At 43.3% G+C, this 17,566-nt stretch overlaps 2 protein-coding genes across 3 annotated transcripts; both read right to left on the bottom strand.

Annotated features, from left to right (window-relative positions):
• Positions 1-275: 275 nt before the first annotated feature.
• On the bottom strand, positions 276-11,460 carry LOC119199459 (solute carrier family 2, facilitated glucose transporter member 5-like). 2 transcript variants are annotated; one of them, XM_037456877.2, is made up of 12 exons: positions 9,919-11,460; positions 9,572-9,631; positions 9,320-9,418; positions 9,055-9,215; positions 8,842-8,966; positions 8,609-8,761; positions 8,203-8,516; positions 7,954-8,064; positions 7,770-7,871; positions 6,507-6,582; positions 6,166-6,293; positions 276-500 (listed from the first exon to the last, which is right to left on the bottom strand). In XM_037456877.2, exons 2-12 carry the CDS (start codon positions 9,614-9,616, stop codon positions 276-278), a joined length of 1,539 nt encoding a protein of 512 aa, XP_037312774.2. In that variant the 5' UTR covers positions 9,617-9,631; positions 9,919-11,460. The 2 variants fall into 2 exon arrangements, with proteins under 2 accessions (XP_037312774.2, XP_037312773.2); XM_037456876.2 differs by lacking the exon at positions 9,919-11,460 and having other exon boundaries at positions 9,572-9,895.
• A 150-nt stretch (positions 11,461-11,610) lies between these two features.
• gpr157 (G protein-coupled receptor 157) lies at positions 11,611-17,313 on the bottom strand. Its single transcript, XM_037456881.2, has 4 exons — positions 16,697-17,313; positions 14,101-14,314; positions 13,422-13,616; positions 11,611-12,863 (listed from the first exon to the last, which is right to left on the bottom strand). The coding sequence occupies exons 1-4, from the start codon at positions 17,071-17,073 to the stop codon at positions 12,648-12,650; spliced, it is 1,002 nt and encodes a 333-aa protein (XP_037312778.2). The 5' UTR covers positions 17,074-17,313; the 3' UTR covers positions 11,611-12,647.
• Positions 17,314-17,566: the final 253 nt, after the last annotated feature.

Below are 17,566 nucleotides of genomic sequence, written 5' to 3' on the forward strand. Positions count from 1 at the left end.
AATGCAAACTGTATCTTATTGTTTTGGCCATGTTTTGTATTCATATCTTAGCCTTGTCAATAAAGGCTTTAAAGGCACTCATTGGTTTACATTCACTAATGCATGGACCCATTCACACCTCATGTTTTCCAATTTCTAAGATGTTATTGTCACACAGACAATACACAAAGCAATTACGTAAAAATGTCCTTACAAGAGGCTAAATTAAGACATTTCCAGTCCATTCTAATCCTCAACCGGAGTGAAGACTCTCCTCTCAATGCAATCGTTTTCTGTCAGAAGGCCGTAACCTTCACTGCATCCTCCAGGCGTTCTTTGCTCACTTTCAGTGGCAGACCTCCATCACGAAGTTGGATCTCCACTTTGTTCCTCTTGGCAAACATCTGGCATATCTCCAGGAAGGTTGTGTTCTTGGTCTCAGGGACCACCAGCCAGATGTAGATCAGCGTGACCAGACAGATGAAGGAGAAAATTATAAAGCTGTAGGAGCCGAGGCCGCTCTAGAGAAAGGAGAAAGCACAGGAAATATGATCAGCCTGCCCTCACGATGAAATGTTCAGCAGAATTTTTTTTGATTATTTCAATGTGTTTGTTGAGATGTATTTTGATTGAAGGCCAATTAGGTTTTCTTCATGAACATGACAGACATTGTTCTGACTCTATCCCCCACATCCATCCCCCATAGCTCCACCAACCTGCCCCAGACCCATCAGGGGCTCACGCCTCTGTATCACCCTCCCCTCCCCCACCAGCAACGACCCTCTCTATTCTGGAGAGAGACTTTATCAGGCTCTAATAACGCCAAAACCCTTGTAGAGCAGACCGCCCGGACTCCATCTCCCCTCTCGCACCCTGAAGCATTGTGCTGACCAGCTATCTCCGGTGTTCACTGTCATCTTCAACACCTCCTTGGAGACATGCCACGTACCAGCCTGCTTCAAAGCCTCCACCATCATCCCTGTTCCCAAGAAGCCCATCACAGGACTAAATAACTACAGGCCCGTCGCCCTGACCTCTGTAGACATGACGTTTTTTGAACGGCTAGTTTTGTCCCACCCGAAGTTCAGCTCTGCTTTCAACACGATCATCCCGTCTCTGCTGCAGGACAAACTCTCTCTGCTGAACGTGTCCGACTCCACCTGCAAGTGGATCACTTACTTCATGTCCGACACGAAGCAGCATGTGAAGCTGGGGAAACATGTCTCAGCCTCTCGGCCCATGAGCACTGGTTCTCCCCAAGGACCCTCTGCTCTTCTCCCTGTACACAAACAGCTGCACCTCTAGTCACCAGTCCGTCAAACTCCCGAAGTTTGCGGCTGAGACCACCCTCATTGGACTGATCTCTGGTAGGGATGAGTCCGCCTACAGGTGGGAGTCTGACCATCTGGTGTCATGGTGCAGCCAGAACAACTTGGATCTCAACGCTCCGAAGACAAAGGAGATGGTTGTGGATTTCAGGAAAAACAGAGTCCCACCTTCACCCATCATCCTGTGTGACTCCCCCATCACCCCTGTGGATTCCTTCCATTTCCTGGGCTCTATCACCCCACTATCACCATTTCCTGGGCTCTATTACCCAGGACCTCAGGCTCAGCAGAGGTTGTTCTTTCTGAGGCAGCTGAAGGAATTCAACCTGCCAAAGACGATGATGGTGCATATCTACACGGCCATCATCGAGTCTGGTACGCTCATCTGGTACGCTGCAGGCGCAGCCAAGGACAAGGGCAGGCTGCAACGTGTCATCCTCCACATGCACATACACTTGTCACATTCTGTCCGCTGGTGCACTTTATTTTTAGCTTTTATTTAAACTCATCTTGCTCTATGTTGTTCTTGCACTATGTTGTCTTATGCACTTGTTGTCCATTGTCTTACTGTCTGATATTATGCACCAACCGCCAAGTCAAATTCCTGTCTGCCATGTCTGACATAATACATTTTCCTGATTCCTATCATAACTGTGTATGTGGTTTTAAACGGCATCAGTAATGGCTAGGCCTGTGTATAAGCTACTACGGTGGTGCTAACGGCAAGAATGCATGGCAAGTGTGGGGGAATGAGCTTTTTGTTCGCAATTTGTCTGGAGAACAAAGTGAGCTTGGATTTGACGGCTTTCACATGTTTGTACATGTCGTGAACAAACTGATCTTCCCCCTGCAGTTTCAGATTCAGCTCATTCATGTGTGAAAATATGTCCACAGCAAACACTAAGTCACTAAGCCTGTCAATTAGCTCAGGGAATCCGTCCAATTTTTCATCAACTCCAAAAATGCGATGATGTCCTCTTTTAGGTCCCACACTTGTAACACTTTCTTCAAACTTAACCAGCGGACACGAGAGTGGTACATCAAGTCCTGATGATCCGCATCGGTTTCCTCCAGGAATGTAATAAACTGACTGTGCTGACGTCCCCTTGCTCGTATAAAGTTCACAAGTTTTATAACAGGATTCACAACATCATTAAGCTTCAATACAGAATCACACAGGGATTCTAGATGGATGATGCAGTGAAGGAAAATAAGATCCTGGTCAGGGTTTTCGTCTTTCACTTTGTCTTTGATTCTTTTCAGCAGCCCAACAATTTTTCCAGTTAAATTTGGCGATCCATCCATTGACAAGTTCACTCTATGGTAGCTTTATTCTTTCGATGACAGCAGAAATCTGGTTATGAAAGTCCTCTGGTTATGAAACGTCCATACTTTCATCCAGTGCTAGTGAATCAAGGAACTCACAGGAATCCGACATTTTGTTTAATTGGCAGGCTATATTTTCAGCAATCAGTTCTGGACTATCAAATTTGCTCTTGCCACGAACCTCTCAGCCATAGCCGCCTGTTCTTGTGTGGACTGCATGTTAGCTACATGTTAGCCGCATGTTAGTGTAGTAAGCATACTTTGTAGCACAGTGATGGCTCATGTTGAACTCCTTGAAAACTGCAACAGTTTCTCAGCATATCAAGGATAAAGCCTGCCATTGGACTTTGGTGAAAAAGTATTTTCTTGTCCATTCCGTGTTAAACTCGGGGCACTGATTGTCCACTTTTAATTTCTTTGATCCGCTCATTTTACAGCAGAAGGAGAAAATAAGGATAATGGAAGAAAACCAGAAGGTATTAAAAATGCACAAGTCTGAATTAGAGCATTTACAAGACGAAAGAGACATGGCGGTTTCTCGTGCTAGACTGGAGATCTACGAAAGAAAAATCAAACAAGAAACCGCCAGACAGTCCATGTCCATGCAGAACAACGGACCCCCCATCATTCCTTTCGAACCGTCTACATTCCATCAAAACCCTCATTGTTACACCAGCACCCGCAAATGACATGTCCTGTCTAGCCCTAGCAATCCAAGACAGCAAAGTCATAAACAGACTTACAGTGCCAACACCACAGTGTTTAGTGGAGACCCACTCCTGTTCATTGAATGGAAGGCTTCATTCATGTCACTTGTTGACCGAAAGGGTATTTCTTCTTGCGCATAAATGTCTCGAAGGCACATTTTATTGCAACAATGATGAGGCATACAAAGATGCTTGGAGTAAGCTCAATGCTACGGTCAGCCCTTTGTCAGCCAAAGAGCTTTCAGGAACAAGCTGTCAAAAAGGATTTAAGAACCTTCTCTGACTTCCAATTGGGGTGTGTCTGCTAGAAATATTAAGTCCTTGTGAAGAAAACGAAAAGCTGAAACAAAAGGTTCCTGACTGGTTAGCATCTAGCTGGAATCGTGGGGTTACAATGGCCCTTATGGAAAGTAACGAGTTTCCCAACTCGTAACCCAATTAACTTTGTTTCTTTAGAAGCAGAGATAGCATACAACCCAGTCACTTCCCTATGTGCTCTACACTCAGTGTCCCTGAAGGTAGTCATTCAGGTAGCACTTCCATGATTGTACCTGAGTGGTTGCCTTGTGCTGAAAACCCATCCAAAGAACAGCTTGTCTATGCATTGCTAGACACTCAAAGTGACAGAACTTTCATCAACAAGGAAATAAGCAATGACCTACAAGCTGATGCCTACCCTGTGAAACTGAAACTACTATGCTTGGAGAGAACATGATTGTGAAAAGTGAAAGGGTATCTGGACTCTGTGCAAGAGGTTATAATTTATGTGTTCACCATTTTCCATCGTATGCCAAGCAGATAAGATGCAACCTCAACTGTGAAGCAGGACTCTTGATTGGGTATAACTGTCCCAGAACACTGACACCCAGCCAAGTAATAGTAGGAAAGGACAATGAGCTCTATGCCATCCTCACAGACTTGGGTTGGAGCATTGTAGGCTGAAATCAGGCTCAATTATTTACGACGAAGGTTCTCAATGGAAGAGAAATATCAGAAGGACTACACAGCATACAAGAAAGAAATCATTGAGAGAGCTGATGACGTGAACAAAGACAGAACTCATGGTGAACAATGGTACATTCCCCATCATGGCATATACCACCCTAAAAAGCCCAAAAAACGATATGTTGTGTTTGACTGCTCTACAAGGTACAGTGGCACAGATCTTAACGAACACCTTCTACCAGGACCAAACACGATGAACAATATAACAGGTGTCCTCATTCAGTTCAGAAAACATTCAATTGCTCTCATGTGCAATGTAGAGAAAATGTTTTAATAGTTCCATGTCCAAGAGGTCGATCGTGATCTGCTCTTCCTGTGGTGGAAAGACGGAGGTACAAGCACACAACCTCAGAAATATAAAATTAAAGTACATCCTTTCGGTGTAATGTCATCTCCTGGCCGTGCAAACTATGGACTCAAGTACTTATCCAAGGAAAACAGACAATCACATCCAATAGGACCCCAAGTTTGTTGAAAGAGACTTTTATGTGGATGATCGAGTCACAAACAAGTACAGAGACTGTGGAAGCGGATATTCAGTTGGCTTACAAAGCAAGAGTTGTGTGCCAAGAATGGTCTCCGTCTTCACAAATTCTCTGGTGCTCTGCTGCGAGCCGAGCGCCACACGGACATATTGGCAACATATTCATGTCAATGTGGAACTGCTGTGTGCAGAAAAATAGCAAAAGAATTCCAGTCATGCAGGCAGCGTATGAGAGCGGCATAAAGACAGTCAGGAGTGTACTGAATGCCACGCTAATACTTCCCCATGGCAGACTCAAAGATGCTCAACTACAAACTCTACTCTATGAAGCTATCGCAATAGCTAACAGTAAACCCCTCACCTTGGATAATTTAACTTAATTTAATCAAATTTTAATTTTGCGTGCAGTATCTGGCCGAGAAGTTCTGGATTCAGTGGAAACGGGAATATCGCTGGCATCAGTGGCGGCTGGTCCATAGAGCCGTGAATGCCAAAAAAATAAATAATAATCATTTTTTGTTGTTTATTATATTAAAAATACATTTTACAAATAGTCAATATTGTGTTTTTGAAATGTGGATTGTATATCTGATAATATTTGTAAATTAAGATACAGTATCTGCACAAAATATATGCTTTTCCTGCATATCCTCTCCTCATGTCATGGTCTGAAGGTAATGATTAGAAAAGATCTTTGAAGTTCCTAATTTGAAATTATTCATAGTTCATATGATGTTATATGAAACATTCATAATTTGGTAGGAGTGTAATTAACCTAATTTGTATTCATCAATTAATGTTTTGCCTTTGTTACATGTTTTTGCTTGTTTTCATGCTACATGATAGAAGTGCTTTTTTTAAAAACAGGTGTAATCTTTCGAATACTTTAATCCTATATTGTACTTTTCTAAATATCCAAAGACGCTTTAATTGTACAGAAAACAAGAAAGAGAAACAAGTAAACAAAAGGAACAAACAGGACATTTCTATCTTTCTTTCTAGCTGTCTTCACTAAGTGTTATTATGTACTCACTACAACTATTTGTTGTGGTAGCAATGATATTAGGTCAGTGTGAGCTCAATGCCTGACCGGCGTAGTGCTTGGAGTGCAGGAAACTCAATGTTCTTTTTATTGTATTAAATTAAAAGTCTACAAATCGTGAGACAGACATCCAATAACATGCACAAATAGTTCAAAAAAGGAGGAAATGATTGTGCCAGGACTTGCTGTGCTTTGTTGTTCACAATTTAAAAAGCATCTGGGACTGATTACTTTTAAAGATAATAATCCTCCATTCTCCCAATTCAACCAGTTCTTATAAATTGTGTAACTGACCTCCAGGAAGGGGAAGACAAGGCCAACAGTGAAGTTGGAGAGCCAGTGGACGGAGCCTGCGACCATGAAGGCAGCGGGCCTGGCTGACTGCCTGAACATCTCAGTGGTCACCACGTAAGGAATGGGACCTGCACAGAGAGCAGAGATGTGGTTAACCACAACCAAAACACATCATTACTCTTCGGGGTCACAGTGAGGATGCTCATGTCTCAGACAACCGAGTGCAAATGTACAACATATATCATTACATGTCTGGGCACATCCAAACAACACTTCAGTTAATGGAGCTCCATTTTGTAATCAGTGTGGGTGTAAACAACCACTGGTGGAGTCAGACTCACTTGGTCCTATAGCGTGTCCTATTACGTAGATGATGACACAGATGATGCTGATGTAGGGCATCCACGTCACGCTCTCCTGTCAACATTAAACAACCGCTGCTGTTATCATTAACCTTTCGTGCTGATGACTTCAAAAAGGAACAAAAGACATTACAAATACTCAGTAATGGCCACTCTGTGTGTGAAGATTGTTACCCACTGCGCTGTTGAAAGTGATGCCTGTCTGAAGATGTTGGATCCCGGTGAGATTACAGGCTTACAGGGCAGAACTGGTATTGTGGTTGTATAATGGCCAGTGTTTTATCATACTAGTGAGTGAGTCGGTTTTTATGCCTCAAAGTTCTCATGACCCCAGCAAATATAGATGTCAAGTCATCACATTTATTTTCCAGTACAAGCTCTTAATGAATAATATTTCATAATAAAAAATGGTAGTACATTGACCCATTTCCTGTTGTTTTGGCTTTATAAACCAGCACACTGGAGCACAAGGTTAAAGGGCTTACTTTCAGCTTTAAAGGGCTGGTACTCTGCGTCAGAACGACAGCTTATTTAGATTTTTTTATCACTGTAATGCCATTCCATCAATCTTTATCTTTATTTGGTTACCTCCCAGGTTTTCTTTCACCATCACTAGATCAACACACACACACACACACACACACACACACACACACACACACACACACACACACACACGCACATCTGCTCCCAACTCCTCCATCAGCTCCACAGTATAAATAAATTCCCCTTTTGCCGCATTCATGTATCATTGTTATAGTTCTGGGTTTCCAGTCTGTATATAATGTTTATGTAGGCATCCAAGCTCCCGCTCAGAGGAGGCAGATTGCCGCGCCCCCTGCTGCTTGCAGCCGTTTACTTTATGTAATTGACATGCTCGACAACCCAAAAACCCCACCCAGTATTCATTTATTAACATTCAACGTGTAACGCGTCCAGACTGCACCTAATTCAACACGGCACTGCTTCGGGTCCCCAGAAAACAACAGCCAAAAGTGAAGTAGTTTAGATAAACTGTTCTTGAGATATGCAAATGAAGGTCACACATAGATTTCTTTCTTTGTTAGATGTCTAAACTTTCATCTTCATGTCATTCATTCAAACACAGTGTGAACCACAGCAACAAAGAATGGGTCACCTGTCTCTCCAGGTTCAGACAGTCTTGACATAAATAACAGCGGATTACTTTTGTTATGCTGAACCACTATGGGGCAGCAGAGTATATCAGATATCACACAGTACCTGGAAGTTAAGTGCCACAGTGAGCAGCACACAGGCTACACAGCAGATCCCAAACCCACAGAGAAGGAGCATCCGTCGTCCCGAGGCCTCCACAATGAAGACCTGGTGAGACAAATTGTTGAGCGCTATCGTCTCCTGCTGACAGGATCAAAGAACACACTGTAGATGTCAACAGGGTACCTACAGCAGCTATGGTCATGAAGACATTCACAGCACCTGTTCCCACAGTGACGAACTGGATGTCATTCTGCTTGACTCCTGCACTGGAATAGATGCTATCTGCGTAGTAGTAGATCTGATGAGGGAGAGAAATACGTTACAACCAAATAATGAGCCAAGAGTTGGAGAACGCAGTAAAAACAAGAAGGACAAAGCAACAGTTGTTTCAGTGATGCATCCTGATCAGAGTGGTCATCAGTGGGTCCAGGCTCACCGCGTTGACCCCCGAGAGCTGCTGGCCCATGTTCATGACGATGATGGAGACCAGCTGCCAGCGAAGGGAGCGTTGGGACAGCAGGCTGAGCACCGACAGGTGTCCCTCGGCCTTCTCCGACTGGTCCTCCAGACGCATCTCTGAAAGCTCTGCGTCCACGTCTTCCCAGCCCCGGAGACGCTGCAGCGCTTTCTTTGCGGTCTTCTCATCTCCTCTCTGAATAAGCATGTACCTTGGGCTCTCCGGGAAGAAGGGCAGGAGCAGGAGCTCCACCATGGCAGGGATACCGGTAATACCCAACATCAGGGTCCAGCCTGGAAACAGAGGGCACAGTCCTGAGTCCCCGCAAACCATCCGTCAATGAGTGTACTTCGACAGCTAACCAAGGAGAAAGCCAATCATTCACCTGTGCTGTTGCCCAGTATGTTTCTGATGCCCAGAACCTGAGCACTGAGGATGCCAATGGTGATGAAGAGCTGTGGGATGATGCCGAGGGCTCCCCTCAGGTTTTTGGGAGCAAGTTCTCCCAGATACATGGGAACCACATTTGACGAAAGACCTGCAGAGAGGAAACTGAAGATACATAAAACGGACACTTGAAATGAATCCTGATCACTTGAACAATAGAGCATACCTTACCCGCACAGATGCCCACTATAAACCGGGCCACAATGATGATCTCATAGGACTTGGCGATCTCACTGACCCCCATCATCACTGCAGGAGCGATGGAGAAAATGTTGTTGAAGAGGAGGGTGCCCTTCCTGTTGCAGGTTTGATGCAGTTAAAGTCATTCTAGAGCAACAAGTATACATACACTTCCTGTTCTGCATGATACATGTGACCTCTTACCTCCCTAGTTTGTTGACCAGAGGGGCCACCATCAGGGAGCCAAAGAAGCCTCCTAACGGGTACATGGACACAGAGAGAGACCACAGCAGAGTTAGGAAGTTCTTCTTCATTGGTCGGCCATACCGCTCCAGGTAGGTGGTGTTATAGAACTCCTGCATGAACTGAAGAGAGCAACACAATGCTGATCAACATATGGATGTATAAGAGACACTGGCCTTTATCACTGCATGACACGGTAAAGATTGTGTTTCTTTGCTTGGGTTACCGTTGATGGAGAGTTGACCACAGCCACATTGTAACCATACTGGAATGATGAACCAAATGCAGATATGAGCGTTGCCAACACCAGCACCACAGTTAATCTCTGCAGGGAGACATTAGCTCACGATGTGAAGCAACTTTTTCCGCTACACAAACATCACCCGCCATGATTACGCAACATTTTCACAATCGTCACAGAACATTAAAAACAAACAGCGACGTGATGGTGGTGATAATCACACTGTGTGTCACTCACCCCTCTTCTCTCCTTTGGCTTTCCCAACTCCTCATTGTCCGCCATGGTTGTGTTTGGACTCTGTTTCAGCAATAAAAAGAGCACGCTTTAATATTTCAGCACCGCTGCATTCCGTCTGCCCTTTGGACACCAGATCAGAAAGCGAAGCTGCAGTTTACAGCTTAGCTACAGTTATCGTTTGCCCATTGCTGACTGTTCACTCAAGGTTCATGTAGTATAGTATAGTATAGAATGTTTGTATCCAATGCTTGTATTGCACCGCACCCTCAAATGAACTAGTTCAATTTACGACATTTACAGCTGTCCTTCTGGAGTTATGTTGTCACATGACAGACTGTTTTGCTTACCCCTCTTGCGGCCGGATTAAAGGAAAGATGTGACCGACAACACAATGCTGATTTTAAAAACAGATTCTTGTATCATTTGAACAATTTATCCGTAACGCTAAAGACAGCTCATCTAACACTAATTACTGAATATATTTACTGTCAAATCTCTTTCTATGTTGTCTATTTTTGTTGTGTGCTGCAATGCCTCTTATCTCTGAAACTGAGGGGGCTTGTCAATAGGACCGCCTGTAAAGCTGAATGCTACTTTTACTGAAGCATCATGGCAAAATTAAGGCTAATACACTATGCATGTTGGTAAAGAATGCTAGTGGTTAATAGGACTAGTTAGAGGTTAAACTATGTATGCCAACAGCAAAATACGCCAAAAGATGTCGTGTTAAGTGAGGCTGGAGGATCTGTGACACTTTAACTGAAACGAAAAAGAAGTTTCTTGGGAGGTTACTTGTTTATATTTTCATACAGAAAATTAAGAAACAGAGCGGTCCAATTAAAAAAAAATACTTTGAAGACCCAAACAACTTTTTTTGAATGTAAATGTTAAGTCGACCTTTAACATGAAGAACAGTTATATTATATTTTAAATGTATTGATTCTTTATCGATTGGGGCAGTTAAAAGTTGGTTATATGAACATGCTGTTATACTAGAAGGTAACGGTTGAGGGAGCTAATGATCAAACAGGAAGACAAAGCAAAACTCATTGTGCAAGGTGCAAAGTTTAATTCCACTGTGTCACTTTAGTATCTAACAGGTTCATTATTCCCAACCTAAGACCAACCAGTAATCACTCGCTTTGTGTATCTGGAGTTTGTAACGTTTTCTATTGCATGTGTGAATGTTCATTACTAATCAAAACACACTAATGCAGCTTTGAATTCTTGCCCATTACCGTTGGTGGACAGCGTGTTTGAGAATCGTCTCCACAAACCACTGATCCAGCCAAATAAACAGCCTTGGTTGTGAAAAGGATCACTTCCATTATTTTGACTGGGTCACCCCTTGCTGTGCAGTACGGCCCTTTGGCCCTCTTTAACTTAATGTATTAAGTGGGCAGAGAGCCAGCGAGGGAAAGAGTGTAAACCCTTTTCTTAAGTGTTTTTATAAGCTCCAGTTACTTCAATGTCAGCCAAATCTCAGAACTGACAATGGATTAACTCCTGTAGGAAATAAGTGTTGATCGTCTGCCGTCCTCAAGGACAAAAATAGGCCTAAACGTTCACTGCCTCCACGTTCTCAGACATAGCCAGTGCGAGAGAACAACCTCTGCACTGTTTCGCATTACTTTAGATCACTAAAGGACAAAAACATTTCAAAGGGCTGAAGGAACAATGTGAAGTGGCACTGGGGTTGTGAGCCGGGTCGGTCCCAAGAGCCCTGCAGGGTTCAGCAGGGTTCACGCTGCTTGTTGGTATGCGTTCTGCTTGCTGCTCAGTTGGGGAAACAGGATGCAAACAGCAGCAGGGGGGGTCAAAGAAGAAGTGAGGCTCAGGGGGAAGGCTGAGGTTTCGAGGAGGAAGGAGGGCATGTGAGGAAAGATCACACATCCTGACCACAATGACAGAAATGACGCAGAGTTAATTTTGGCAAAACATCCAAACACTCATGGTATTGTAACTGATATCTGAAAAAAGTAACTATAAACTATAAAATTATTCAATATCTCATATCGAGGCAGGGAATACTGAATATGCACATGATGGTAGAACGTTTTTAATATTCAAATGTAATGTTTATAAGCTATCATACAGTGAGAGAAAACTGTACTCGTAACATGTAATTTACTTTCCTTTTCAGAGGCGATAAGATGTAGTCATGGTTCTTGCACAAAAGTCTGTTAAACATTCCCTAAGTTTCATTAATTTTTTAATTAGAATTTTGGGGGAGTTCAAGTTACATTGCGGAACATTCGAAAGAGATAATCTACTCCAAACTGAAACAAGCAACAACTAATGTGTAGCTGTGAACTGAAAATAACAGCTGGAGTTCATGCTGACAGGTTTTCACTTAATAAACATTCATTATACCCTTGCGAAACACACTTACAGCACCGTTAACAAGAGCTTTGAGGAAATTAATATGAGTTAATTCACTTTAACTGACATTAGCCTTAGCTGAAAAAAAGCTTCTTGCAACATCTTTCAGGCTGGCAGACTTTGACAGTCGCTTCTCGCATTTATCCCTCTGCAAAAGTTTATTTTTTTTATTAGTGACACTTGTGTGTGTCACTAAAAGTGAGACTGCTGTGCGGACAAAAATGTGGGGCACTTTTATCCACATAAATATAATACTTGAATAGTCAGTGTAACAAAATACAAACCGAACATTCATTTCACAGTGATAATACCATAATGTAAGTGAATCGACACAGTACATTATGAATAAAGCTGCAAAACTGGAGTATGCTTTTCATAACGCAACTAGAAAACATGTCCAAATAAACAAATTAAAGTGTGATGCTTTTGAAAGTTTGATGCACGACACACTATGACACTGCATCATCTGTGTGCAGCGTATTCAGAATGCACCACTCAAAATCCTTCCCCATATGCTGCTGCACAGCCATGCAGTGTCACCCTCATCACAAACAGTGCAGAGACTTTTCTTGTGACACAGATGTGCATGCATCTGCAGAATCGCCAACCTTCTCTGCAACCACTTTGCTGTGATGAGGTTCGAAGTGAACCAGGGACCTCCCCCAGTGTTTTTCTTCTCATCCACAAAATATCATCAATCAATCCCGACTCGACTGGTGCTGTCCTCTTCCCTCGGTCTTGAGGTGTCCTGTCCAGGCAGCAGCGTGCGAGGGGCGCCATGCGAGGGCGGCTCGTCCGCTCGACACTTGGAGCAGCAGCAGAGCGCGGCACAGAGGCGTGTGCGGATTGGCCGAGTAAGCAATACAAACATGATGCAATTGGCTGCTCCCTGCGAGGTGTTGCCAATTCCCTGTGGGGTCCAAACAAAAGCCTTTAAAAGGAAACTGTATTTAATTGGTGGGAAATGTAACTAAATCTTGTCATTTTATTATAGAGATAACGTTATATTTTTAGTTCACATCTTAAGGTTTTATTTTAGTGTTGAATCTGTTTTAATTCACTGAGACAACCACTTGATTTGTTATTAACTATGAGAAAACACTGTATTATAGGAAATAAAGAATTCTACACAAAGAATATTACATTTTCCATATTCCAAGAAAATATTAGATCATAATGGTTAATTGTAAACTCTTCATATATAAAGGCAGTTTAGCACATTTTGTAGTATTAATATTAGTATTAGGTATTAATGCTACTTTTTAAATACCCAAACATATCCATTAACACAAGAAAACTTTTATGATGCATCGGTAATGATTCACAGACTTGACAGCGTGCCATCACGTCATCATGAGTTTTATCAAGTTTAACAGTACAACCCACACATGTGCTGTCACACACCCAAACCAACTCTCACACAGACAAAATCTAATGGGTGAGTGTTTAAAATATACTTTAGACTCACATGTAACGTGACCAGAACGGGGTTCAATCTGGCCGCAGAGCCGGCTAGCAGCAGAATGAACCGCACTGTGCTCCAAATGCGCAGAACGATGAAGATGATTGGAATGAGCGTTAGCTTCATGTCAGCCATGGAGGAGAAGGAGTGGGAAAGAGGCCTGTTGGCCAAGATGGGACGGTACTCTGATAGGGCAGCGTGCTGCGTCCGACACACAGTGAGATCACATTTTGTAACAGGAAAAATAAAGAAACAAACATGATCACTGCTTGATACAACAAAAAACAAGAAGTTGCATCTCTTATTCCTTATTGTTATGTAATCTTCAAAAACAGACAACTGGGTGGATTTTCGTTTCAGTGAATTATTTTCATTGGTAGATTAAAGAGATTAAAAATGTTATGCTGTACTGCACTTACATTAATTTTACAAAATGGAACGTGCATATCTGTTTGTGTTTTTTTCTTCACAATATTAAAAACATTTTCTATTTTGGTTTATTTCTTAAAAAAACAATTAAGACATTAGCAATGGCTGAATAACTTTCTTTCCAGTTTAATGATCTAGACTGTATAATATTTTAATACCATGATGTTTATTTGATATCAATAAAATTATATATTTTCAACCTATGAGATGTTGATTTTTTGGTGTTCCACTGTTCATAGAAACCACGTACTCTTACCGCTATGTATATGTGTCTCTTGATCAGGATGTAGAGCACAGGTAGGGTGAGGTAAGCCAAGAACTCCCAGATCTTCCCAGTCAGCAGCATCCACAGGACCCGGTCCGGAGCGTGGATCCTGACCCAGCACCAGCCCACAGACACCTCGGACGCATCGTAGCCGATCTTATTCAGGCAGACGGCTGCAACAGTGATGGCCAGAGGGACACCCCAGCTACACCACAAAAGGATTAAAGGTACATTTCTTTGAAAAGTTCAACTTCCTCTCTTTAAACATCTACACAATGTTTCATAGATATTTAGATAAGTATTGCAAAGACATGTGACACCATGTGATGGATTATTTTGTGTGTTACATGATATACCTCATACCAGTTGTGTTGCTTTAACTTTGACCATGAAAAATACTTTCAATAAATGTATTTTAAGAAGCAATGTCCCCATCAAAGCCTTACTTCTTTTCTCAAAACACCAATTTCAAAAGGGGTATGATGTATGTACACTCACCGGCCACTTTATTAGGTACACCTGTCCAACTGCTCGTTAACACTTAATTTCTAATCAGCCAATCACATGGCGGCAACTCAGTGCATTTAGGCATGTAGACATTGTCAAGACAATCTCCTGCAGTTCAAACCGAGCATCAGTATGGGGAAGAAAGGTGATTTGAGTGACTTTGAACGTGGCATGATTGTTGGTGCCAGAAGGGCTGGTCTGAGTATTTCAGAAACTGCTAATCTACTGGGATTTTCACGCACAACCATCTCTAGGGTTTACAGAGAATGGTCCGAAAAAGAAAAAACATCCAGTGAGCGGCAGTTCTGTGGGCGGAAATGCCTTGTTGATGCCAGAGGTCAGAGGAGAATGGCCAGACTGGTTCGAGCTGATAGAAGGGCAACAGTGACTCAAATAACCACCCGTTACAACCAAGGTGGGCATAAGAGCATCTCTGAACGCACAGTACGTCGAACTTTGAGGCAGATGGGCTACAGCAGCAGAAGACCACACCGGGTGCCACTCCTTTCAGCTAAGAACAGGAAACTGAGGCTACAATTTGCACAAGCTCATCGAAATTGGACAATAGAAGATTGGAAAAACGTTGCCTGGTCTGATGAGTCTCGATTTCTGCTGCGACATTCGGATGGTAGGGTCAGAATTTGGCGTCTACAACATGAAAGCATGGATCCATCCTGCCTTGTATCAACGGTTCAGGCTGGTGGTGGTGGTGTCATGGTGTGGGGAATATTTTCTTGGCACTCTTTGGGCCCCTTGCTACCAATTGAGCCTACCTGAGTATTGTTGCTGACCATGTCCATCCCTTTATGACCACAATGTACCCAACTTCTGATGGCTACTTTCAGCAGGATAATGCGCCATGTCATAAAGCTGGAATCATCTCAGACTGGTTTCTTGAACATGACAATGAGTTCGCTGTACTCAAATGGCCTCCACAATCACCAGATCTCAATCCAATAGAGCATCTTTGGGATGTGGTGGAACGGGAGATTCGCATCATGGATGTGCAGCCGACAAATCTGCGGCAACTGTGTGATGCCATCATGTCAATATGGACCAAACTCCCTGAGGAATGCTTCCAGCACCTTGTTGAATCTATGCCACGAAGAATTGAGGCAGTTCTGAAGGCAAAAGGGGGTCCAACCCGTTACTAGCATGGGGTACCTAATAAAGTGGCCGGTGAGTGTATGTGTGTGTGTTTGTGTGTATACAAGCCTATAAATGGCTCTGTTGTGTGATCTTAGGTTCAATGGAACATTTGAGAATTCACAAACACTGTGTTGAGGCGTAACAAGGGCAGAAACTGTTCGTGTGTCTAAAAATAGAGTGCTAAACCACAGCAAAGCAACATCTTTGAAATCAACATTCAGAGAAAAGCAAAGAAGAAAAACCAACGAAACGTATGCGTCGAGTCAGAGCATGTGCATGTGATACCCCTCGCTCTGTCCACCATCTCTACATTGTCCTGTGTCAAATACAAGTGAATATGTCATCCATAAAGCCTTATAGTGTGCGGTACATTAGACATGGTTTTCTGTTTTACACAATTGGCTTTTTTCGACTTCTACTTAATTTTATGCTTTTTAAATACTATTTATTAGCTATTCCATTCTCTGTTGCACCTAGTTGGTTTGTTCAGCAGCGGTTTGATGCACATATAGTGAGGGATGCTTTGGTAGTCATGAATTCCATCATAATAAAGCCCCTTTGTGGTGAAACATGATATGCCCCACAGCCCTAAAGTGTTACCACGGCAACGGAGCTCTACGCATCTGTAGCTTTAAGAAGCGAGTGAAGCCATATTCAATTTATTTAGGAACAAATTAACTCAGACAAGTACAACACAAATAAGTAAGCCACCTACTACTTTGAGGAAGTAGTTGGCTAACTTTATTTTGGTTATTTTGTCTAAAACCGATGAAAGAACACGATGTTAGCTGTGTTTTGTGCGCTTCCTGTCCCAGGATGCTTCACGGTACGGGATCGGCGGGATCCAGACGGAGCGACGTAAACTCACCGGCAGTGTCCCCCGGCCCCTAAGCGCCCATTAAAAATAAACCAACCAACATAACTTACTCACCTGACGAGGTGGAAAAACAACACCAAGCTGTCAGCACCTCGCTGGCTGGACCTCACGATGAAAACGTAGAGGTAAACTGCAATGGCCACGGTCCAGAAAAAAGAGCTGGTGTTGGCGAAAGTGGACACGGCTCCCTGGACAACGCAGTCCAGCGAGTCGGTGCGGAAAACTCTCCAGACTCCGAAGGCGTAGGAGACGGCTGACAGCCAGTCGGACACCGAGAGGTAGACCAGCAGTCTCCTCGGGGTCGTCCTCAAGTCCGACCAGACAACGTAGGTGAGGATGATCAGCGAAGAGCCCACGCACGACAGCGCGCAGGAGCAGAGCACGATCACCTGCTCGGACAGGTACACGACGGTCTCATTCCCAACGGCCATCTCTCGCGTGAGCGCGCAGGCCAACGTGCGTGCGACGGCCTGCTGTTAATGACCGCGGTCTCCACGCGTTCAACGAACCTAGAAAAAGCCACCGAGGCTGAGCCCAAGTGACTTAATAAACTTCGTCCATTGCTTTTTTTCTTTTTCTTTTGAGGAAGCACGAGCAAACTTTTCCTGCGGCGTGTGGCCGCTCCTCCTCCCGGGCCGCAACAACCGGAGCAGAAGTCAGTCAGCTGGCGATGAGAAGGCTATTTCGGGCTCGAATGCGCTTTACTTGTGCAACCCTGGAGCTATGACACGTTCGTGTCATAAAAACAGATGACAATTTGTCATTGAAGGCGTAAGCAAAGCCTATTTACAAGTTATATGTTGAAAGGAGAGCACTGTGTGGCCATTTAGCAGTCAAGTATAGAAAAATATAATTATATATTTAAAAAATAGATTTTCGCATTGAAAATGAAGGAGCTCATTAAACGTTTTGAGAAATGTAACA

Source organism: Pungitius pungitius, chromosome 1 (genome assembly GCF_949316345.1).
Source record: "Pungitius pungitius chromosome 1, fPunPun2.1, whole genome shotgun sequence".
Taxonomy (NCBI): Eukaryota; Metazoa; Chordata; class Actinopteri; order Perciformes; family Gasterosteidae; genus Pungitius; species Pungitius pungitius.